General features: G+C 48.2%; 1 protein-coding gene across 9 annotated transcripts in view; it reads right to left on the reverse strand.

Annotated features, from left to right (window-relative positions):
• RGS3 (regulator of G protein signaling 3) overlaps positions 1-21,169 on the reverse strand; it is a 154,019-nt gene that overhangs the window by 94,982 nt on the left and 37,868 nt on the right. For 6 of the 9 annotated variants that reach the window (XM_055117211.3, XM_055117212.3, XM_063594256.1 and 3 more), the window contains 6 exons: positions 20,883-20,941; positions 19,767-19,861; positions 18,295-18,363; positions 8,477-8,537; positions 6,919-7,009; positions 6,243-6,298 (listed from right to left, as the gene is read on the reverse strand). In XM_055117211.3, coding sequence (XP_054973186.1) covers positions 6,243-6,298; positions 6,919-7,009; positions 8,477-8,537; positions 18,295-18,363; positions 19,767-19,861; positions 20,883-20,941 — 431 coding nt within the window. Of the gene's footprint in view, positions 1-2,699; positions 6,157-6,242; positions 6,299-6,918; positions 7,010-8,476; positions 8,538-18,294; positions 18,364-19,766; positions 19,862-20,882; positions 20,942-21,169 lie in introns of those variants that run through there. The other 3 variants (XM_063594257.1, XM_003833069.4, XM_024930074.4) reach the window with 3 other exon arrangements.

Here is a 21,169-nt window from a genome sequence, read left to right on the forward strand (position 1 = left end):
ACTTGGGGTGGGCCCTGGTGAGGCACAGGGAAGGGTGTCCCAAGCGAGTTGAGAAAAAGGCCAGCTCAGCAAGCTTGGAAAAGGTCAAGGGCACAAGCCTTGTCAGGAGACTTCTGTCTCCTTCCTTTGAGGGTTGTCCCTGCAAGACTAGGCATCTGCACTCATTCACCTACCCACCATCCCAGGGCCAGGCATGAGGAAGGTGAGTGGGAGGGCGCTCAGAGTGACCAAGGGCCTTGGAAGCTGCAGGGACCTCTGAGGCTTTGCTTCCCACCAGCCCCGGGCCTGGATTCAAAGCGAGTTTGTAAAACAGGAAACCTGACAGACAAGGGGAAGGGGGAGGAGGCAGGAAAATACCCCGTTCCCATAAGAATTCTGGGAAAACACGCAGCTAAGACAGGAAGAGAAAAAAATGGAAAGAAAGAAAGAAAAACAAACGCGGGTACGAGTGTGGAAAGCTGGGGGAAAGGAGCAGCCACTAGTTGCCGGGCCTGCCTGAGGCCAGGGAAGACGCCAGGAGCCTGGCCCCCTCCATGGAACCAGCAGGGATTTTTTAGGGGCCTCACAAGCCAACCCTCAACCCAAGCACAAGCTGGGGTCCCAAAGCCTATCCAGCACTTCCCCACCCCTACCCCATCCAGGGCCAAAGCCCCCTGCATAGAAAACCCATCCCAGCACCTTGGGCTCTGGATGGCCAGTTATGGGGCAGTAACTGGAGAGTGGGGTCTGGGGAGGAGAGTGCTCCAAGAAAACAGCCTCCTCCTCCCACACCCAGACCCCACATCCAAGCAGGACTATGGGCTGGGGCCCCTCACCCTCCTGGGCACCAGCTTAAGAAGTGCCAGCCCAGACCACAGTCCAAGCCAGTTGGGAGTGTGAAGGAGGGGAAGAGGAGAGGGTGCCGGGAGGCAAGCTCACCTCCTAGCTCGAAGGAAGCAGAATTACACTCTGTCCACCATGATCACTGACCACATTGAGAGGGTAGTGTCCAAAGAACCTGACCATCCCTGCAGCCCCTAGGGGAATGAGTATGCCCATTTTACAGACAAGGAGATAAGACTCGAAGTGCCACCCCCTCCACCCTCCAGCTCTCAGCCCTGCTCTGACCAGGAGGTGAAAGGAGCAGCCCTGCCCCGAGGCCTTGGCGGCTTCTGACAGAGCCTGTCCTTCCTGCAGGTGGTTCTCGCTCTTTCCTGTCCAGGGCAGGAACAGCCACTGCTCCCAGGTCTCACCCATGCCAGCCCCTTACTTCTGCTCTCCTGTCTAGTTTCTGCTCCTCTGTCCTGCCTAGACTGTAATCCCCAATTTCTGCCATGTATTAAACACCTCCTAGATAAATATGCACAGCAGACACTGAGCCAGGCTCTTCACACACATCATCCTATTCACTCCCATGGCACCATCGCTGGATTTCATTACCCTATTTTACTGACTAGGAGATAAAGGCTCAGAGAGGAACAGTGACTTGCTCAAAAGCCACAGCTAAAGAGGAACAGAGCTAGATTTGAGCTCAGACCTGACAAAAAGCTTGCTGCTCTCAATTCTGCACTGGTTTCTAACACAGAAACCATCTTGAACTCTGAGTCCCTGAGCCCTAGGTCCAGCCCACAATTGCTCCTGGCCCCACTCTGACAGCCAGCATGCCCAGTCTTCCAGCCCATAGCCCCAGGGTGACCAAGGACTACTAGATGTCCCAACCAGTGCTCTCTCTGTCTCACCACTCTGCCATCCAGATGCTAGTGTCGCAGGGGCTGCTTTTCCCAGCCCCATGAGGGCAGGAAACACAGAGTGGGGCCTGAAGGGCAGAACCTGAGAGCGGGGGAGGGCTAGAGAGAAAACACTGGGTCCCCTAGCAGGCAGGTGGCGGGGCAGGGACCCCTCTGGGCATCTCCCTGGGACCTAAGCACTGCCAGTCAGAGGAGTCAAGACCCACAGTCCAATCTGGTCATTAAAACAAATAGAGGGGCTTCTCTATGTGATTTTTTAAAATCAGAACAATTTCAGAACTCCCTTCCAGATTAGATATCACTTGCCTTCACCATCCCTAACCCCATTCCTATTTTATGAGAAAAAAATGGCCCATCACAGTTCTAGAAGAGGCTCAGGGGAGCTAATGGGATCATAATGGCCCAGTCTTCCCCCTTTCTAAGACCGGAGGCTAAGAGGCCAAACCCTCACTGTAAAGTTGGATTCCAAAGCCAAAGGAATCCTGAGCCATAGTGAGGCATCAGCAGTAGGGGAAAGGAAAGTTATACATATGTACATATACACAAAAACACCCGATCTCACGTATGAGCACGCGCCAACACACATGCACGGGGGCAGAATGGGCACTGCTGTCCTGTCAGAAGCAGGAAAAGTTAGAAAAAATACAAACTCCGCTCCCAGCTGCTCAGCAACCATAGCATTTTCAATCTCACACCCACAGCCCCTCCCCAGATAAAAAGAACAGAAAGCTAGCTGGATTATCTCACCAAAAACACCACCCAGCCAGTGGTTAGGACTCCATACAGAGCTGGGCCCTAAAGGGGCCTTGGGTCCAGCTCCTGTCCCTATCCTCCTCCCCATATCCAAGTGAGCCTGCAGGGAGCAGGAGGGGTCAAAGAAGACCTTGTGAGGAGCGAGATCCTTCTCAGATGGTCCCTCTACCCCTATCCCTGAACACCCCACAGGCTCCCCACAAGAGGCCAAGCACCCACCTGGCGGTAGCGGCGCTCCGAACACACCTTGCAGAGCCCATTGAAGCGGTTCATGGCTGCGGGTCCTGCCTCGGCTGCCGCCCCATGAAAACCCAGCTCTCCCCCAGCAGCGGGAGCCCGCACTGGACCCGTCAGCCTGGCATGAGCACCCTGGGAAGCCCGCCCCACAGAAGAATGGCAGGAAATCACCTCTCACCTCCCCAAGCCCTGTCTGTGCTGTGTGCCTCTGCACGATAAGCCCGAAGGCTTCCTGAAACCTCAGAATGACAAGGAAGAGGGAGAGTTTTATATTAAAATTCCTGTCAACTAGTTAGTATTCCCCGGGCCCGGCGGGGAGAGGGCGCCTTTGTTCTGGCTGCATTCTCCGCCATGGGCCACTTTGTGATTCCAATGTTCTCACAAACACCCCTCACTGGAGGAGAACCCAGGCAGAAAACGTGGCTGCTCTATAACAACGCCTCCTCCCCCTGCAAGTCCCAGGGACCCTGCTAGAAATCCAGGAGACTACCCCAGCCTAAAGAATCCAAGGATACCTTGTGGGGGTTGCACTCACAGACATCCCATCTCAAGACAGGGAACAGAAAACATTTGGAGTCTGAAGACCTGCCTGCCACTTGGAAACTACTTAAAAGTCAGTTTCGGCCAGGCGCGGTGGCTCATGCCTATAATCTCAACACTTTGGGAGGCCAAGGCAGATGGATCACTTGGGGTCAGGAGTTCAAGACCAGCCTGGTCAACATGGTAAAACCTTGTCTCTACTTAAAAAATACAAAAATTAGCTGGGTGTGGTGGCAGGTGCCTGTAGTCCTAGCTACTTGGGAGGCTAAGGCAGGAGAATCACTTGAACCCAGGAGGCAGAGGTTGCAGTGAGCTGAGATCATGCCACGGTACTCCAGCCTGGGTGACAGAGAAAGAGTCTGTCTCAAAAAAAAAAAAAAAAGTCAATTTATTTGTCCTTTGTCCATGGAAGTGGTTTGCTGTCAGGATCTGGTGATACACATGGACCATAAAGTCAAATGTGGAAGGGATTTCCAGGTCATCAGACAACCCAGCGTCCTCATCTTACTGACAAACAAACTGAGGCCTGGAGAGGTTATGGTCAAACAGCAGGGCAGTGTGGGGCTAGGACCAGAACCTGGGTCCTATTTCTTGCCTGGCAGTCCCAGGATAGCATCCTGCAGAGCAGCGCATGGTGAGCCCAGCTGCTTTTGCCCATCTCAGAGCCCCTGGGGAAGCCCAGCCACACACTCAAGTCCTTGATGACAGAGGGTTCCTTGGTTCAACCCAGCTTTGGTTGCTGTGTGACTGTGGGCAGGTCACCCAGGTTTCTGGGCCTCCATCTCCCCACCTGCACAGCACAGGAGCTGAAGAGATGGCCTCTGGGGGCTCTCCCCCGGCCCCAACCAAGCCTCTGAGAAGCACACCCTCTTTGCTGAGTCCCACAGACATCTCTGAGCACATAAGTTCAGGAAAATCCAGTGCACCTCAGAACAAGGGGCTCAGGGCCTGTGTGCAGAATCCAGCATGCAGCAGGACTTTACAAGCCACCAAGAAACCTGTGATGTTGGAGGAAGCAAACTTATGGTGTTGATGCCCATGTAATTTCCATGAATCACGAGGGAGGCCCCCTGATCACCATCCTCTCTGTGCTTGGCAAGTAGAAAGAGAGGAGGAAAGGTCTTTGCAGTTCCCCACAGAAGCCAGAGGAAAGCTTTTCAACTAATGAAACCACAGAAAACAAACCTGACAAGTTACTCCTGGCAAGTTTCTCTGTCTAACCCAGTCGCAGCTAGACACATGTGCCAGGTAAACTGAAATTACTTAAAACTAAATTTGACACTCAGTTCCCCGGTCACACTAGCCACTAAGTGCTCAATAGCCACAGGTAGCAGGTGGTCACCACACTGGCCAGCACAGCTCTAGACTGCTCCATGGGGCAGGGCCTTAGACAGGTCCAGAGCTGCATCCCAGCACCCAGCACAGGGCCCAGCCTACATAGGTGGAAATATTTAATGAATGATGAATGAGTGAATGACTTGAGTCAGTGAACGTGAAAATGTTTGGTAGATTGTAATACGCCGATATTGTGTAATACGTAAAATACTATTAGGAACTACAGCAATGTCTTATATTCCCAGCTAGGCCATGCACAGGAGGCAGTGTGCCACAGCACACTGAAAAGGTGGCCAGCCCTCACTCAGAGCCTGCCTTCACCACCTGCCAGCTGTGTGGCCACAGAGAGGGCCTAATGCTCTGAACCATGTATGTCCCTCTCATCTGTGAGATGCGGAAGTAACAGCTGCCTTAGAGCGGGCAGTGAAGATTAGGTAACAGCACCTGGTATACAGGGGCTAATGAATTGCTGGGAGTTTGTTTCTCCTTTTTTTTTTTTTTTTGAGATGGAATCTCGTTCTCTCGCCTAGGCTGGAATGCAGCGGTACAATCTCGGCTCACTGCAACCTCCACCTCCCAGGTTCAAGCGATTCTTCTGCCTCAGCCTCCCAAGTAGCTGGGACTACAGGTGCACACCACCATGCCTGGCTAATTTTTGTATTTTTAGTAGAGACAGGGTTTCACCATATTAGCCAGGCTGGTCTCGAACTCTTGACCTCAAGTGATCTGCCCACCTCAGCCTCTCAAAGTGCTGGTATTACAGGCATCAGCCACCGTGCCCGGTCCTTTTTTTTTTTTTTTTTTTTTTTCAATTGAGACAGAGTCTTGCTCTGTCACCCAGGCTGGAGTGCAGTGGCATGATCTCAGCTCACTGCAACCTCCACTGCCTGGGTTCAAGTGATTCTCCTGCCTCAGCCTCCCAAGTAGCTGGGACTACAGACGCCCAGCACCATGTCTAGCTGATTTTTTTGTATTTTTAGTAGAGACAAAGTTTCACCATGTTGGCCAGGCTGGTCTTGAACTCCTGACCTCAGGTGATCCGCCCACCTCGGCCTCCCAAAGTGCTGGGATCACAAGCGCGGGCCACCACACCTGGCCAAGTAATTCCCTCTCTTACTTGTTAAAGAAAACCGTAGATCCCCTGCCATGCCCTGCAAAGAGATGGAATGACTTTTGGAGAATTCTCCCAACTCCTTATGTGAAAAAGGCTCCTTTCCAGACTTGAAGCCCTAATAGAGTTAGAACCCCTTGGTCTCAGGTTCAGAATCGCAGCTGCCCCCTGACATCAAGCAGGCCTAACCTGGGAGGGTGATTCGGCCTCAGTCCCAGGGGAAGCAGGGGTCCGAGAAGTCTGTGGGAAGGGGAGGACTCGGTTTCTAGAGGCCCAAAGTTAGTAAGATCCAGATGCTTCCATTTCCAGAGGTGGGGGCCTGGCCATTTCCCCACCCCTGCCACGATCATGGATACCCCGAGAAGAGCATTTATTTCCTGTAATACACCTCAGGAAAATCAAGAAATTATTCCTTCTGAGTACATGACTTGCTGAGTTTCAAGCACCAAATGCTGCCCCTTTAGGGGTTTCCTGGGCCCAGGGGCTGTCAAGGAGCAGATCCAGCTCCTGGAGCAATGCCCTAGCTTGTCCCCACCTACCTTTAGCTTCTTCCCATTCTCAGTGTCCCCACCTCCTGGCATTCTCAGCAGCGGGTCTGGAAGGTGACAGAGCAGAATCAGAAAACTTCTGGTGGCAGAGAAGTCTCCCCTCCTCGGACCACCCAGAGGACAGCACTGGGAAACAGGCCCATGGGGCTGCCCAGGGCCACTCCTGGCCTCAGGATGTGGGGACACCTGAGGCTCAATCCAGACAGGGACTCAGGAGCCAGGGCTGCATGTGGGAAAGGCAGAACATGGAAAAGGGTCATGAAATCCACATTCTGAGCCTTAGGGATCATGGCAGGACCTAAACGCCCTGTCTGTAGAGGTGGGTATCCCAAGATGAGCAAGGCAGCCTGGGGGATCCCTGAGACATGGAGCTGGGAAGGGGCCACTGGGGAAGCATAAAGTACTCCACAAGCGAGGGAGCTAAACCACATGGGGTCAGACCATAGCCTCTACAATAAAAGTCCAACCAGATAAACAGTGGAGGCATGGGCAAGAGGCTTCCTGCAGCCTGCACTCTAGCAAGTGCTCCTGAGAAGTCCCTGCACCCAGCAGGCTGATAGCATTCTCAGTAGCAGGGGCCACCAAATACCAGTACTGATGCCACTATGCAGGAAAGGAGGGAGGGGGCAGGTCCTGGGAAGGGAAGCTGAAGGGGGTGTGCAGGTACCTCTCAGCGGCCGCAGTCGCCGCCTGGCCACCTTCAAGTGCTTGGTCCGGCCCAGGTGCTCCCCTAGGAGGTAGTACCAACCACTGATCTCCTGTCACGAGAGAAGGAATGGCACACTCAGACACAGGAGGCAGAAGCACAGGTCAGGCAGCCACCAATCCCCCTCCATAAGTAGCCACTGGACACCCACCCACAGGACAGACAGACTCTCCAGCCTTCCTGGCCCCGAGCTGCCATGCCTGCACCTCCAGGAAGCCTTCCGTGATGCTCAAGGCAGATCTGGCTCTCCCCTCTGCCAAATTCCCACAGCCTCTTATCCCTGGAGGACAACCATCTACTTGCCTGTCTCCCCCACTAAGTTGTGCACAGGCTCTTTGATGTGCCTCACACTATGCCTGGTATACAGTAGGAGCCATATTTGTTGACAGAACAGAAGTGAAGGAGTGAAAGAGGGATGGAGAGACCAAAAGGCATCCTGTGGCTCCTGAGCAGTCTCCAGGGGGAACATCTTTTCTAGGAGAATGAAGCCAAGGCTGCAGTCAAGAGAAGCTCTAGACCGGGCGCGGTGGCTCACACCTGTAATCCCAGCACTTTGGGAGGCCGAGACGGGTGGATCACCTGAGGTCAGGAGTTTGAGACCAGCCTGGCCAACATGGTGAAACCCCATCTCTACTAAAAATACAAAAATTAGCCAGGCGTGGTGGCAGATGCCTATAATCCCAGCTACTCAGGAGGCTGAGGCAGGAGAATTGCTTGAACCCGGGAGGTGGAGGTTGCAGCGAGCCAAGATCACAACACTGCACTCCAGCCTGGGCAACAGAGTGAGACTCCGTCTCAAAAGAAAAAAAAAAGAGAGAGAGAAAGAGAAGCTCTTTAGGACTCACATGCAGGATAAAGGGTCCTCAGCCACCCACCCCAGGACAAAAATCTGCGTGGCAGGCCATGCCACAAGCCACCAGGACATTTCCAGGGATGTGCAAAAGGAGTGCTCCCCACCCTCCACCTTCCAGTTTGGGGAGTCCAGTGCAGCGTAGAAATTGATAAGGGACCGGTGACCCAGAGCTAGGAGTCTTGGGTCCCAAAGAGTCCTCCTCCAGCCTGAAGGAAAGCTCCACAGAGGATGGTGCTGCTCACTCCATCCTTGAGCACCTGTTAGGCCCAGAAATATCAGGCCTGGTAGACACATGAAGAGGACCCCTGGAACGGACCACAGGTGCACCTGGCCCTCATCTTCTGGGGCAGGCCCAGGAGTGCTCTGGGCCCCAAGGGATCTGCCAATGTCTTCAACAGCAGACACCAGACTCAGAGCCTCCTGGGAAGACTTGGGCCTGCCTAACAAACTGCTCTCTGGCAAGACAAACCAAGAAGGGGACCCAAACTCTCAGCTAGGCAGGTAATAAACACAGTGCTGCTATGCAGGCCACCCCACAGGGTACCTGTCTCAGTGGGGCACCATCTCACAGAGAGAAGCCCTGCCCAAGAGCTGACAGAGAAACTCTGCCTGTACCAGCCCTGGCCCAGTTGGGATGATCCTGACAGAAGCATCCCTAGGACCCACCTTGTCTGGAGTCAGGAGAGACTTCACCCCAAAGCTCATGCAGCCAATGAGTCCACTCTGTCTGGGAGAACAATTGAGACTTGAGTCAGCATTTTTTTTCTGGGCTCTATCGGGAGGTCCATTATCAAGTATAGCATGGGTTTGCCTGATGCACTGTGGTTTACAAAGCTCTTTACCCACATCATCTCGTTTGATCCTTCTGACTCTGTGAGGCAGGATAGAGAGGAGCTATTATCTCCATTTTACAGAGGGAAAAATGGAGACTCAGAGTTGGTCCCTTTCCCAAGGTCACAGAACAAGTTCAGCACTCCCTCTACCAAACACAGAAGCTCAGCGGTACTTCATGAGTTTTCACCGTTCTGGTGCTGGGTAGATCTGAAGAGCTGGTCCCCACAGGGAACCTCCTTGCCCACATCATTGGTGATGCTCAGTGGAGGAGAACAGTTATGGGACCTCAAGCTCAAGAAGTTCTATCTCAGGTCCAGGAAGGAGCTGAGCAGTTCTTAGATGGCTACAGATCAAGGTCCAAACAAACCTGACACAAAAGCTGCTGAGACCAATCTGACCTGGCCGCCAGCAGGACAGGTAGGCATGGGCCAGGGTCAGGCCTCATGGGGATGTCAGACTATGGCGAGGGGCTAAATTCAATCTTCTTGGTTAAAAAGAATTCACAGCTGGGCACGGTGGCTCACGCCTGTAATGCCAGCACTTTGGGAGGCATAGGCAGGCAGATCACTTGAGGTCAGGAGTTTGAGAACAGCCTGGCCAACATGGTGAAACCCTGTCTCTACTAAAAATACAAAAATTAGCCCTACGTGGTGGTGCATGCTTATAATCCTAGCTACTCAGGAGGCTGAGGCAGGAGAGTCACTTGAAACCAGGAGGTGGAGTTGCAGTGAGCCAAGATCGCACCACTGCACTGCAGCCTGGGTGACAGAGCCAAGACTCCATCTCAAAAAAAAAAGAAGAAGAAGAAGAAGAAGAATTCAGAGTTCCTGAAGAATGTCCACCATTGAGGCTCAATGTCCAATAATCAGGGACTAAGAGTCGGCAGCTTTTAATAATGATGGCATGGGCCAGGTGCAGTGGCTCACACCTGTAATCCAGCACTTTGGAAGGCATCACTTGAGCCCAGGAGTTTGAGACCAGCCTGGACAACAAAGGGAGACACCATCTCTACAAAAAATTTTTAAAATAGCAGGGCATGGTGGCATGAGCCTGTAGCCCCAGCTACTGAGGAGGCTGAGGTAGGAGGATCACTTGAGCCTGGGAGGTCAAAGCTGCAGTGAACTGTGATTGTGTGTTACTGTTCCTCCCTCTTGGGAAGTGGCCAAGTCAGCACTAACAGGAGGCAGTTGCAGCAACAGAGCAAGACACTGTCTCAAAAAAATAATAATGATAACATCAATTAATATTAATAAAGTCCAAAAATATCTTGATATTGTTAGAGAAAAGGAAGTTTACAAAGCTGTAAATTTAATGAGTAATGTGAGTTTAATGAGAAAGACACCCACAAAAATACTAACAATGGTCATATCTGGTAGGTGGGATTACTAGGGGTTTAATTTTCCTTTATGGGTTTTCACTGTTTGCATAGGGAACAAGTACCGTTTTTATAATCAGGAGAAAAAAAAAGACCGTATCAATATACTTTTAAGGACTTTTATTGTGCCACATCCTGTTCTATCCTGACAGTAAGAGTTTTTTTTTAATGTCATCTTTCTGTTCTCCTCTCTCTTACCCCATCCTCAACTTGGACTAATTCATAGGTTGGTTTAATAACTATTAATCAAGAAACATCGTGGATATTTAGGCTGGAGCATAACCCTGGAGGCTGGCTTCAATAGCTGAAGGACCCACATAGCTGAGAGATTTGGCATGTCCTATGGAAGGCACAATATCAAAACCAAAGATGGAACAGGCTGCTGGATAGGTAGTAAACTCCCTAGAGATGTGTTTTCCAAAACCTGGTCTAAGGGGGCCTGAGCTAGAGCAGTGGTTCTATCCAAAAGTGTACCACAAAACCACCTGAACAGCCTGTCTGAGGTATATGCTCCAGGACTTCTTCCTGAGAACCCAAAATTAGTTGGTCCAAGGTGGGGTTCGAGCATGGGAGCCTGGAGAAAGCTCTCCAGGGTATCCTGCCAAGCACCCACTTATGCCTGCCCCAGTCAAAGACCAGTGATCTAGAAGGTCTCAAAAAAGACATATTGTTCAGATTCTCCAGAAAGCGTGGCAGCTTACCACCGGACAGTCCTAAGCAAAACAAAACTAGCTTCTCACAGGCAGCCAAGTCAAGCGAGGGGTGGGGAGGCAGGATGCTGGGGGATTGCTCCTCGAAACTGGTCCACCTGCCTGCAAACCCATGCTCTGCCCCATGGCCCAGAGCTGAGGCCCCTGCTTCTGGCTGTCTCTCAACAGCTGCTCTCAGTTCATCACTCCTGCTCCCAGCTCCTTCAGCCTTGGCTCCATCTGCTGCCTTCTTCCTTGCCTCTCTCATCATCCAAGGCTCTATTAATAATCTATTCAAAAAGGACAATGCGCTCACCCCAATAAAGTGCCCTTCCACATCCACCTCCCCAGCCCACCACCAAAAACAAATACTCCTCCCCCTTGGGAAGTAGCCAAGTCAGCACTAATAGGAGGCAGTTGCAGTGACTATCATAAACAGCCAACACTAATCTGAGCTGCCATTCCAGAAAAGCCTTGGCAAGACTTTGCCAAAGTCCTCATACCAATTTCATTTTATTTGTCACACATTCAAGAGAACTCCAGCTGCTATCCAGGTGCCCATACTACTCTGCTGTACACTTCTTTCCTACTGGGTAGGGCTGAAACTTTCAAAGTCTCCAGGCCAATGCATTAGCTCAGCAACCTCTCTCTGCTCTTCACTAAACGAAATTTTCATTCCCTGGTGTTTAGAGAATGTTAAATGGTTAATAGCCTCCCTCGAGTTTTACTTCCTGCTAAGGGGCCTCCCATGCTTTCATGGTAACTCAGGCAGCGTAAATTGCCACAATTAATGTCCATAAGCAGGAACCTCTCTCTAAGTGTTCTTCAATTAGCTATTTCTTATGCCTGCTTTTGAAAAATCTTTGGAGGAAGAAAGACTTCTTTTAAAGCAACCTGAGTATATGACAATACAGCAGTCAGTTTATAAACTTGGGAACTAGCGCTCACCCTCGGGAGTGCCTGAACTCTCACTAGATGCAAAGTCTCCGGAACCAAGCCTTGGTTAATTCTGACTACCAGTCCCTGAGCTCCAGGCTTGGTGCACTTAGTGAAGGCTTGACAAATGGATGAATCCATCACGCCCATGGTTGGCAGGCACTGGGCAAGGAGCCACAGCGTTAAGGAAACAAGACAAACATCCAGGAATTAAATAGCAGTTCCAGACAGCAATACAGGGGATGTCACAAGACAGGGTGCGATTGACAGACGAACAGTGCAGGCAACAAATTCTGAACGCTCGGGGACACAAGAGGTAGTTTCGGGCTGACAGGCTGGAAGAAGACCTATGAACTGAGCCAGAGAGAATGAAGAGCATTTTGGGCAGAGGGAACAGCCGTTACAAAGGCTTTGAAGTAACTTCATGCAGCACATGTGGGGAATAGTATTCAGTTTACTTTTGAGCATAGGGTTGCAGACTCATTACAAGATGAAAAAATAGATTATTTTTTGAGGAAATGCACTTTAGTTCTCCCTCTCAGGTAAATTATTTCTGTTACAGGGTTATACCATTTAATCCTAATTTATATTTAATTTGATGACTTAAATTGAACTTAGATTTTTCCATTCACTTTTTCCTTAAGCTCAGTACCCATCACTGGTCACAAGCTTTCTGACATTAGGCCACTGTACTTGGCACTGAGATCTCATTTATAAAACAGATTAAAGGAGAGCATACACTTACAGTGCCTGGGACAGTGCAGGGCAAATCACAAGTAGAATCTCCCTAAATGTACCTACTATTAGTATAAAAGATTATGCCCTGGCTGGGCGCAGTGGCTCACGCCTGTAATCCCAGCACTTTGGGAGGCCAAGGCAGGCAGATCACTTGAGGTCAGGAGTTTGAGATCAGTCTGGCCAACATGGTGAAACCCTGTCTCTACTAAAAATACAAAATTAGCCAAGCGTGGTGGCATGCGCCTGTAATCCCAGCTACTTGGAAGGCTGAGGCAGAAGAATCACTTGAATCCAGGAGGTGGAGGTTTCAGTGAGGTGAGATCGCGCCATTCCACTCCAGCCTGGGTAACAGAGAGAGACTTCATCTCAAAAAAAAAAGATTATGTCCTTGCCTGAGCACGGTGGCTCATGGCTGTAATGCCAGCACTTTGGGAGGCCAAGGTGGGTGGATCACCTGAGGTCAGGAGATGGAGACCAGCCTGGCCAACATGGTGAAACCCCATCTCTACTAAAAATACAAAAATCAGCTGGGCATGGTGGCATGCGCCTGTAGTGCCAGCTACTTGGGAGGCTGAGGCCAGAGAATCGCTAGAACCTGGGAGACAGAGTTTGCAGTGAGCTGAGATTATGCACAAGAGTGAAACTCCATCTCAAAAAAAAAGAAAAAAAAATTACTTTAAAAAAAGATTATGTCCTTTAATTACATATATATAATGTCCTTTAATTACATATATATAATGTTCTTTAATTACATATATAAATAATGTTCTTTACATATAATTAATATATAATAATATATAAAGAATATATATAATATATAAAGAATTATATATTATTATATATAATTTCTATATGCTCATATATAATTATAATTAAGTTATGTATAATTATATATACCAATATATAATTATAATTAAGTTATATATATAATTATATATGCCAATATATAATAATTAAGTTACATATAATTATATATACCAATATATAATAATTAAGTTATATATAATTATATATACCGATATATAATTATAATTAGGTTATATATAATTATATATACTGATATATAATTATAATTAGGTTATATATAATTGTATATACTGATATATAATTATAATTAGGTTATATATAATTATATATGCTGATATATAATTATAATTAAGTTATATATATAATTATATATACCAATATAATTATAATTAAGTTATATATAATTATATATACCAATATAAAATATAATATATTATATTTTATATATTATATAATTTATAATATATTATATATTGAACATAATCTTTGGAGGTATAAATATAATACATATATGCATTTTTTACCTTAGTACATAACATTATAATTCTCTCCAAGTCTGTTCCCTGGCCACAAGTTCTGATTAATACTGGAAGCTTCAATTTGTCTTTTGCCATATTATCAAACAGAATTTTTAAAGCTGAGTTCCATATTCAATGGCATATTGAGGAATTACTATTAATTTTTAAGTGTGATAATGTCATCATGATTATTTTTTAAAGCCATCTTTTAGAAATATATACCGATGAGATGAGATGTCTGGGATTTGCTTTAAAATAATTCACTGGAGAAGGGGAAAGTGGATGGGGTGTAAATGAAATAAGATTGGCCATATATTGATAATTGATGAAACTCCGCTATGAGTATATGAGGGTTTATTATATGATACTTTCTACCTCTGCACGCATTTGAAAGTGCCTATAAAAAACTCCCAGAAACTTGAAGCTGAAAGAAACATTAGTGATCACTGCATTTTACAGACAAGGAAATTGAGGCTCAGCGCAGGGAAGGGACTGACCCATGGTCATACAGCTAGTCAAAGCTAAGCCAAAATCTACTGTGCTGAGGCCTGGTTCTCCTCAGTTCCCACTGTGATCACCATGATGAACTGAAATCATCTGGCCCTTCCCCAGAACTTCTTTGTAGATCATCTTGTTTCTCTAACACAAGTTCACAGCCGTCCCTGGAAGGATCGTGAGAATTAGTGAAACAGATGCTTTCCTATTATCTCCTATCAGTTTCAAAATGTGACCACCACACATTTGGCTGAATAATTTATATAAAACTCCATTATAAATTCTGCGGTAGCTCATGTCTGTAATCCTAGCACTTTAGGAGGCTGAGGCAGAAGGAGCACTTGCAGCCAGGAGTTGGAGACCAGCCTGGGCAACATAGCAAGGCATCGTCTCTACAAAAAAAAAAAAAAAAAAAAATTAAGTAGCTGGGTGTGGTGGCATGTACCTGTAGTCCCAGCTACTCAGGAGGCTGAGGCTGGAGGGTCATTTGAGCCCAGGAGTTCAAGGCTGCAGTAAGCTCTAATCACACCACTGCACTCTAGCCTGGGTGACAGAGTGAGATCCTGTCTCAATCAATCAATGAAACTACACTATAAATGCAAAGAGAAGCACCCTGAGTCCTGAGGAGCAAGCATACTGACACAGAAAGAGTATGCTTTGGAGTCATTTATCATCCATGTGAGATGGTCGAGTGTACCGTAATGTAGCTGCGAGAACCTGGACTTGGCGTCAGCTTGCCTGCATTTACATCTTGTTTTCACGGCACCCTATCTGTGTTACCTTAGGCAAGTTATGTAATGCCTCTGTGCCTGTTTCCTCACCTATAAAAGAGCAAAAATAATAATACCTACCTCTTATGTTGTTGTGAGGGTTAAATTGGAGAATGAGTGCCATGTGCTTAATGTCCACACACAGTAAGTGCTTGATAAATATGAGCTGTTACATAACCTCAAGCAAGTGCCTCGGCTTTCATAAGCCTCAGTTTCCTCTTCTCTGAAGAGAGGGGCAATAATAAGTCCTACCTCTCAGGATCATGATGAGAATAAAATGAGATAATGTATGTAAAGTGCTTGGCACAGAGAAGAATTCCATAAATGTTTGTTTCCTTCCTTCCACAATTGTCTTTCATGTTGATAAGTTGAATGTCCATCCTTCAGAGAGGCACAATTTGATTTGAGAGCATTCAGCAGAGCCGAAGTTTCCTGCAATCACTCTGTCTGCCTCCTCCAGCTCAGAGGCCTTCTCGCTCCGAAATGGATCGATAAAGGAGAGAGGAAAAGGAGAGTGCAAGGAGGCCAGGCCAGCCTGCGTGCTGCTCACAGCTTCACAGGGCCCTCTGCTCCCAAGGCCCTGATCCTCTTGAGCTTCGGGCTGGGACTGTGACCGTGAGTTTGGCTGTAGTTTGTTTAATAAGGCATCTCACTTTCCCAAAATAGGCAACACGTGGAGACACTGCCCCATGACACTGACTCACTTTCCCTGGCCTCATTTTCTTTTCCAAAAGCCATGAAGGGCATGACTGACTCCTTCTCCAGCAGTTTGGTGTCTGCCTCCACCCAAAGGGCTTGCTGGGTGTCCATATGCCTCTCTGACACTCTGCTGTCTCCTTCAGGACCTTCCCTTCATTGGCCTGTCCCTTCAAAGACAGGGAGCGGACCCTTGGTCCTTAGCATTCGATGACCTTCCTTGACAATCTCACTTGCTCAGAATTTCACCCACTGCCTTCCTGCTCATGGCTCCCATATCTCTGTCTTCCAAGTTCCAGGTAGGCAAAGGTGAGCCCTCCTTCACAGCTCTGACCTGGCTCCCCTCCAAGCACCTGCATCTCACCATATCCCAAGCTGACTCACCTCCACCTCCAGTAACTCTGTCTTAGGTGGAGACACCACCAGCTGCCCAGGAGTTACCCTTGACTTCTCACACTGCTCTCACAGCCAAATCACCACTAAGCACTACTGATTTAATCTCCTAAATATGGCCTGAGTCTGTTTTCCCCTCCCTAGCCCCAAAGCCTCTCTCTCACCTCAACCTTCCAAAGACCTACCAAAGTGATAGATCTAGAATGTGCATCCATCATTCCCTGGCTTGGCACACTTCAGTATCTCCCAATGGCCAGACATTCCCAAACACCAAAGTGGCTGCAGGAGGTTCACCCTGCAAACATGTTTAAATGCAGATTTCTCAGCCCTGCCCATGAAGAGTTGGATGTAATTAATCTGACGCGGCACCTAAGAATCTAGGTTCCTGACAAGCATCCCAAGGAATTCTGATGTATATCCAGGATCGAGAACCACCGGCCCTTAGGAGAAACCCCATACTCCAAAGAGAATCTACAGAATCATCTGACTTGGCTTATACCAACCTCTTCAGCTAATCTTTAGCCAGTCCCTACTTTGTACTTAACCTTCCAGCAACATCAATGAGTTTGCAGATCCCTCCTCACTCCACTCTTGCCCTGCCCTTCCCTCTCTACTTTACTGGCTCTTTCTTCTGTCCTTTCACCTGTCCACCCATGAGTCAGTACAGTGTTGAGAGGAAAGACCCTGGGGTCCAACCACCTGGATTCCATCCCGGCTCTATTGTTAACTGGCTGTATGACCTTAGGCAAATCCCTAACCTCTCTAAACTTTAGTTTCCTCTTCTGGAAACTTAGGACAAAACCACACTCTTCTTAGAGCTGTTGTAAGAATTAAAAGAGACAATGCACTGTTAACCCCTGGCTCCAGGTCAGCACCCAGTCAGCGATTGCTATTGTTATTAACATGACATCCCCCTCCTCACTCTCAGCTCCAAGTCTCTATCGGTGATCCGATAGGAAAGTCTTTGACCCTATGCATGCATCCCCAGCATGTTGTTGCCACAGTGATACCCAGGAAATGGCAGCTGGATGAATGAATGAATGAGGTTTATTGTACTATACTACCCTATGATGAAAAGTGGATACTTTATTAAAAGAGAAATCCTTCGTTTTGTACGTTAAATACACCCTGATTTTAAAAAACATATTAGCTAATAACATTTAGAGTACTAAAGAGCATTGAACCCAAAAATGTTTTCCAGGTCTCAGCTGGTGACTTGAGCTGATTTTCATTCACGGAAGCCCCTTTTCAGTCACCATTCAGTGATGTGATTGCTCCACAAATGATACTGACCATGGGGTATCCCAGATTCCTTAGGCTGCACCAGCCAAATGAGCCACTGCCGCTAACAGTGGGCCATGGCAGTCCATTGCTGTCACTCAACAGCCAATTCTCATGCTCACCTGCCCCGCACTCCTCCCCTGCTCCACTCTAACTGCCGTCACTAATGGCCACTTCAGCCCTCCTGTGTCCTGCACTGCCTGCAAGATCAGCCTGTTTGGATTCTCCTACACAAAACTTCTATACTCCCTTACCTGGCCTCATCATGGCAGCCTGAGCTTACAGTGAGTATTTCTGCCTCCTTGCCTTTGCTCATGCTTTGCCCTGCCTGGAATGCCATTTCCAACCTTCTTCTTTAGTTGTCTTATTCTTCATCTGTGCCCAAGTTCAAAATTCCACTTTTTCCATGAAGCCTTCCTTGATCATCTCAGACCACAGTGAACTCTCCCTCTTCCCATACTGATGGCCTTTATTACTCATGTCATTCTTTTCTTCATGCAGCCAATATCTAATAAACATCTATATGCCAGGCACTAGGTACCGTGATGACTAAAAAAGAAATAGTCCTGTTTTTCAAGGTGCTTAGAGTCCTGTAGAACTGAGCACGTACATGTTGTTATTGTAATTTCTCTCCATGCAGTGCCTGGTGTCCCCACGTGAACAGTGGACACCTTGAGAATAAAATCCATGTGTAGGCTGGTCGGCATCCCCAGTGACCAGCACAGTGCCTTGTTTGATACCGAGTGCTCAGAAAATGCTCATTGATAACACAGTCCTTGGTAACACCTGGAATGATGGAGACTCAAGGAGGGGCAGCCTCTGCAATTTAGTATTGCCACTATCACTCATTTATCCAGAAAGCACTAATCGAACCCCTGGTGTATGCTGGCCACCTGGCTGTCACCCACTAGCCCAGAGCAGAGTCCCCCTCCAGCTCAGCAGCTCTCCTCACCTGGACTGGCTGGCCCTGTTCCACACAGTAACCAAGAGACGCTTCTGATCATCCTCCTCTTGGACAGGACTGCGAAATCAATCAGACCATCAGAGTGTTAGTAAGGGCTGAGCTCCAGGCCATAGCTGACTCATAGAGTCAGTCATAATTCCAAAAATGTGGAAGTAACGTCAATAGCTGGTTAAATAAACTATATTACAAATAAAGTAAGAGATGACTACCTCCATGCATAAAACAGTTTATATTATGTTGTTAAGGACAAAAAGGAGGTTACAACATGCTATTATAAAATAATTCCATTTTCGGGCCGGGCACAGTGGCTCATGCCTGTAATCCCAGCACTTCGGGAGACAGAGGTGGGCGGATCATGAGGTCAGGAGATCGAGACCATCCTGGCTAACACGGTGAAACCCCGTCTCTACTAAAAATACAAAAAAAATTAGCCAGGCATGGGGGCAGGCGCCTGTAGTCCCAGCTACTCCAGAGGCTGAGGCAGGAGAATGGCGTGAACCCGGGAGGCGGAGCTTACAGTGAGCCGAGATTGTGCCACTGCACTCCAGCCTGGGTGACAGAGCAAGACTCCATCTCAAAAAAAAAAAAAATTCCATTTTTGTAAACATACACACACAGACATATACACACACACATGCAAACATACACACCCACACGCAAACATACACATTAAAAGGTCTGAAAAGGTCTGAAAAGGACCTTAAAATGTCTGAAAAGAAATACAGTAGGGCGTATCTGTGAGTAGGAGGGCTATAGGTGTTTTCTATTTTCTTCTTTTTACTCATCTATATTTTCTATTTTCCTATCATAACCAAAACTACTTTATGTAGTAAGAAAAAAACCAAAATATTAATTTTCACTAATAGGAAAATACAAAATGTCCATTACCTTCCCACTGGCCCCAGAGTTCAGAGATTGGGGAAAGAAATAATAACAATAATAGCTGGTACCCTGTGTTATGTTATACTGTCCCATTTATACCCCACAGCTCTCTGAGGTTGCTACTATTATTAGCCCCATTTTACAAATAAGGAAGCCAAGGCTCAGAGAGGTTAGAAAGTTGAAGTAAAAAGGGGGGCAGGGAGGCAAAACATCCTTCAGCTTGGAAAATTCCTTCGGCTAAAGGAGAAAGCTTGGCCCAAGGCACAGTGGGAAATTGCCTACACTTTTTATGGGCTGCCAGCCCCAGGCTGGGCATTTTAGTTATGAGAGCTAGCCAAGTGATACCTTATCACTGTGGACCTCGCTGCTGGGCCTGGTGCCAGGGATGCAAGGACACAAGTGAGTGAGAAAACAAAGACATCCTTTAGAAGGCACTGGTTTTTTTTGTTTTGGTTTTGTTTGTTTTTTTTTTTTTTTTTTTTGCATAGATCTAGTTCTAGATTTGGCAAACAGAGCTGTTTCCAGATAAACACTCCTTCCCCTCTCCTTTCTAGGGCCCAGCTGCACCAGACTCTTACAAGAAGAAGTGCTCGTGGAAAGCCGGGTCTCTGCAGTCTGGAACGGTCTGCGTCTTCTGGTGGCGTAGTCTATTATCTTCAGGGATCAAAGAAATCTTGAATTGGAAAAAAGGAAGCATGATTAGCGGATCTCATGGCCCACCTAAGCCCAGCAGCTGACTCTGCACATCTCCAAGTTAAAGGCTTCCCAGGGTCCTTCAAGTCAGCCTCTGCAGAGGACAGAATAGAGTCCCCTGTCAGATGCTGCAAGGGAACAAGGAGCCCAGGGCAAGAGACATTGGAGGCAGATGCCAGGACAGGGCCTCATGGTGGGTGGTACCAAAAAGGCAGCCACGGCCCAGCCAGAGCTGGGGTACAACTTTATCATCTCTGCTCTTCCCCCAAGCAGAGTGGTTTCCCCAGAAGCGAAAGGACTCCTCTCTTCTAAGGTCCCAGCAGCTGCTGAGTGCTCCCTTCACAAAGGTTCCAGGTCAGCCTCCTGCCAAGGCCCCAAATCCATGTTCTCAACCCAGGGCTGTTCTAGCCCTGCTCCTGATAAATTCCTTGCCAGCAGGGGCCTCTGATCAGCCTGAAGGCTTCAGGAAGAATGCTGAGGGCCAGCACCTGGAACCCCAGCTGCCACACTTTAGGAAGCTCCTGGCCTTTGGCTCTCACTGAAAGTAGAGCCCCACCCCTATAAGGACCCTGTCTTTACAGCAAAAGCCCAACCCAGAAGGATCTTCCAGCCCTCAGAGACACTCCCTCCACTCTACTGCCCAAATCTGGCCATCCTGCCCCTAGTTTGGGGGGAAAGTGGGTGAAAACGGTGCTTTTCACAAGAGGTCTTAGGATTACCTGTGGATTTCAGCCATCCACATACTCACTGCCCACCTATATAGATGACCAAGATTGCCCTTAAGATTTTGGCTGTTGCAGGAAGCCCCAGGGACCCAGCCGAGCTAAGGGAATGGGTTTGTCCCAGCACTGGGCCCAATAAATGCCTATTGAGAAGATGAGTGAGATGGCAACTGCCTCCTCAAAGGTCACCAGCCCCACAGGTGTGCCGGGACCTTGGGACTGAGCCCAGTAACATGGCCCCTCAATATCCCACTCTCCATCTCCGGCCCCACCACATACCTTCACATATGGATCACAGGTGCCAGGCTGTTTGCTGATCAGGCCTTTACCTTCTATAACTAAAAGAGAATTCAGACATTGGGGTGGATGAATGGAAACATACACACACACACAGCGAGAAAGAGAGACACACATAGACATATCCACCCACACGAATAAAGAGACCTGAAAAGAAAAGCGTATCTGTGAGTAGCAGGGCTATGGCCCCTGCTACTAGGCCCTTAATTTGCATAACCACCATTGGCTATGAACCTGCTCTGGTCTAGGCCATTCCCACCATCTTCCAC

The sequence above is a fragment of the Pan paniscus genome, chromosome 11 (assembly GCF_029289425.2).
Source record: "Pan paniscus chromosome 11, NHGRI_mPanPan1-v2.0_pri, whole genome shotgun sequence".
Taxonomy (NCBI): Eukaryota; Metazoa; Chordata; class Mammalia; order Primates; family Hominidae; genus Pan; species Pan paniscus.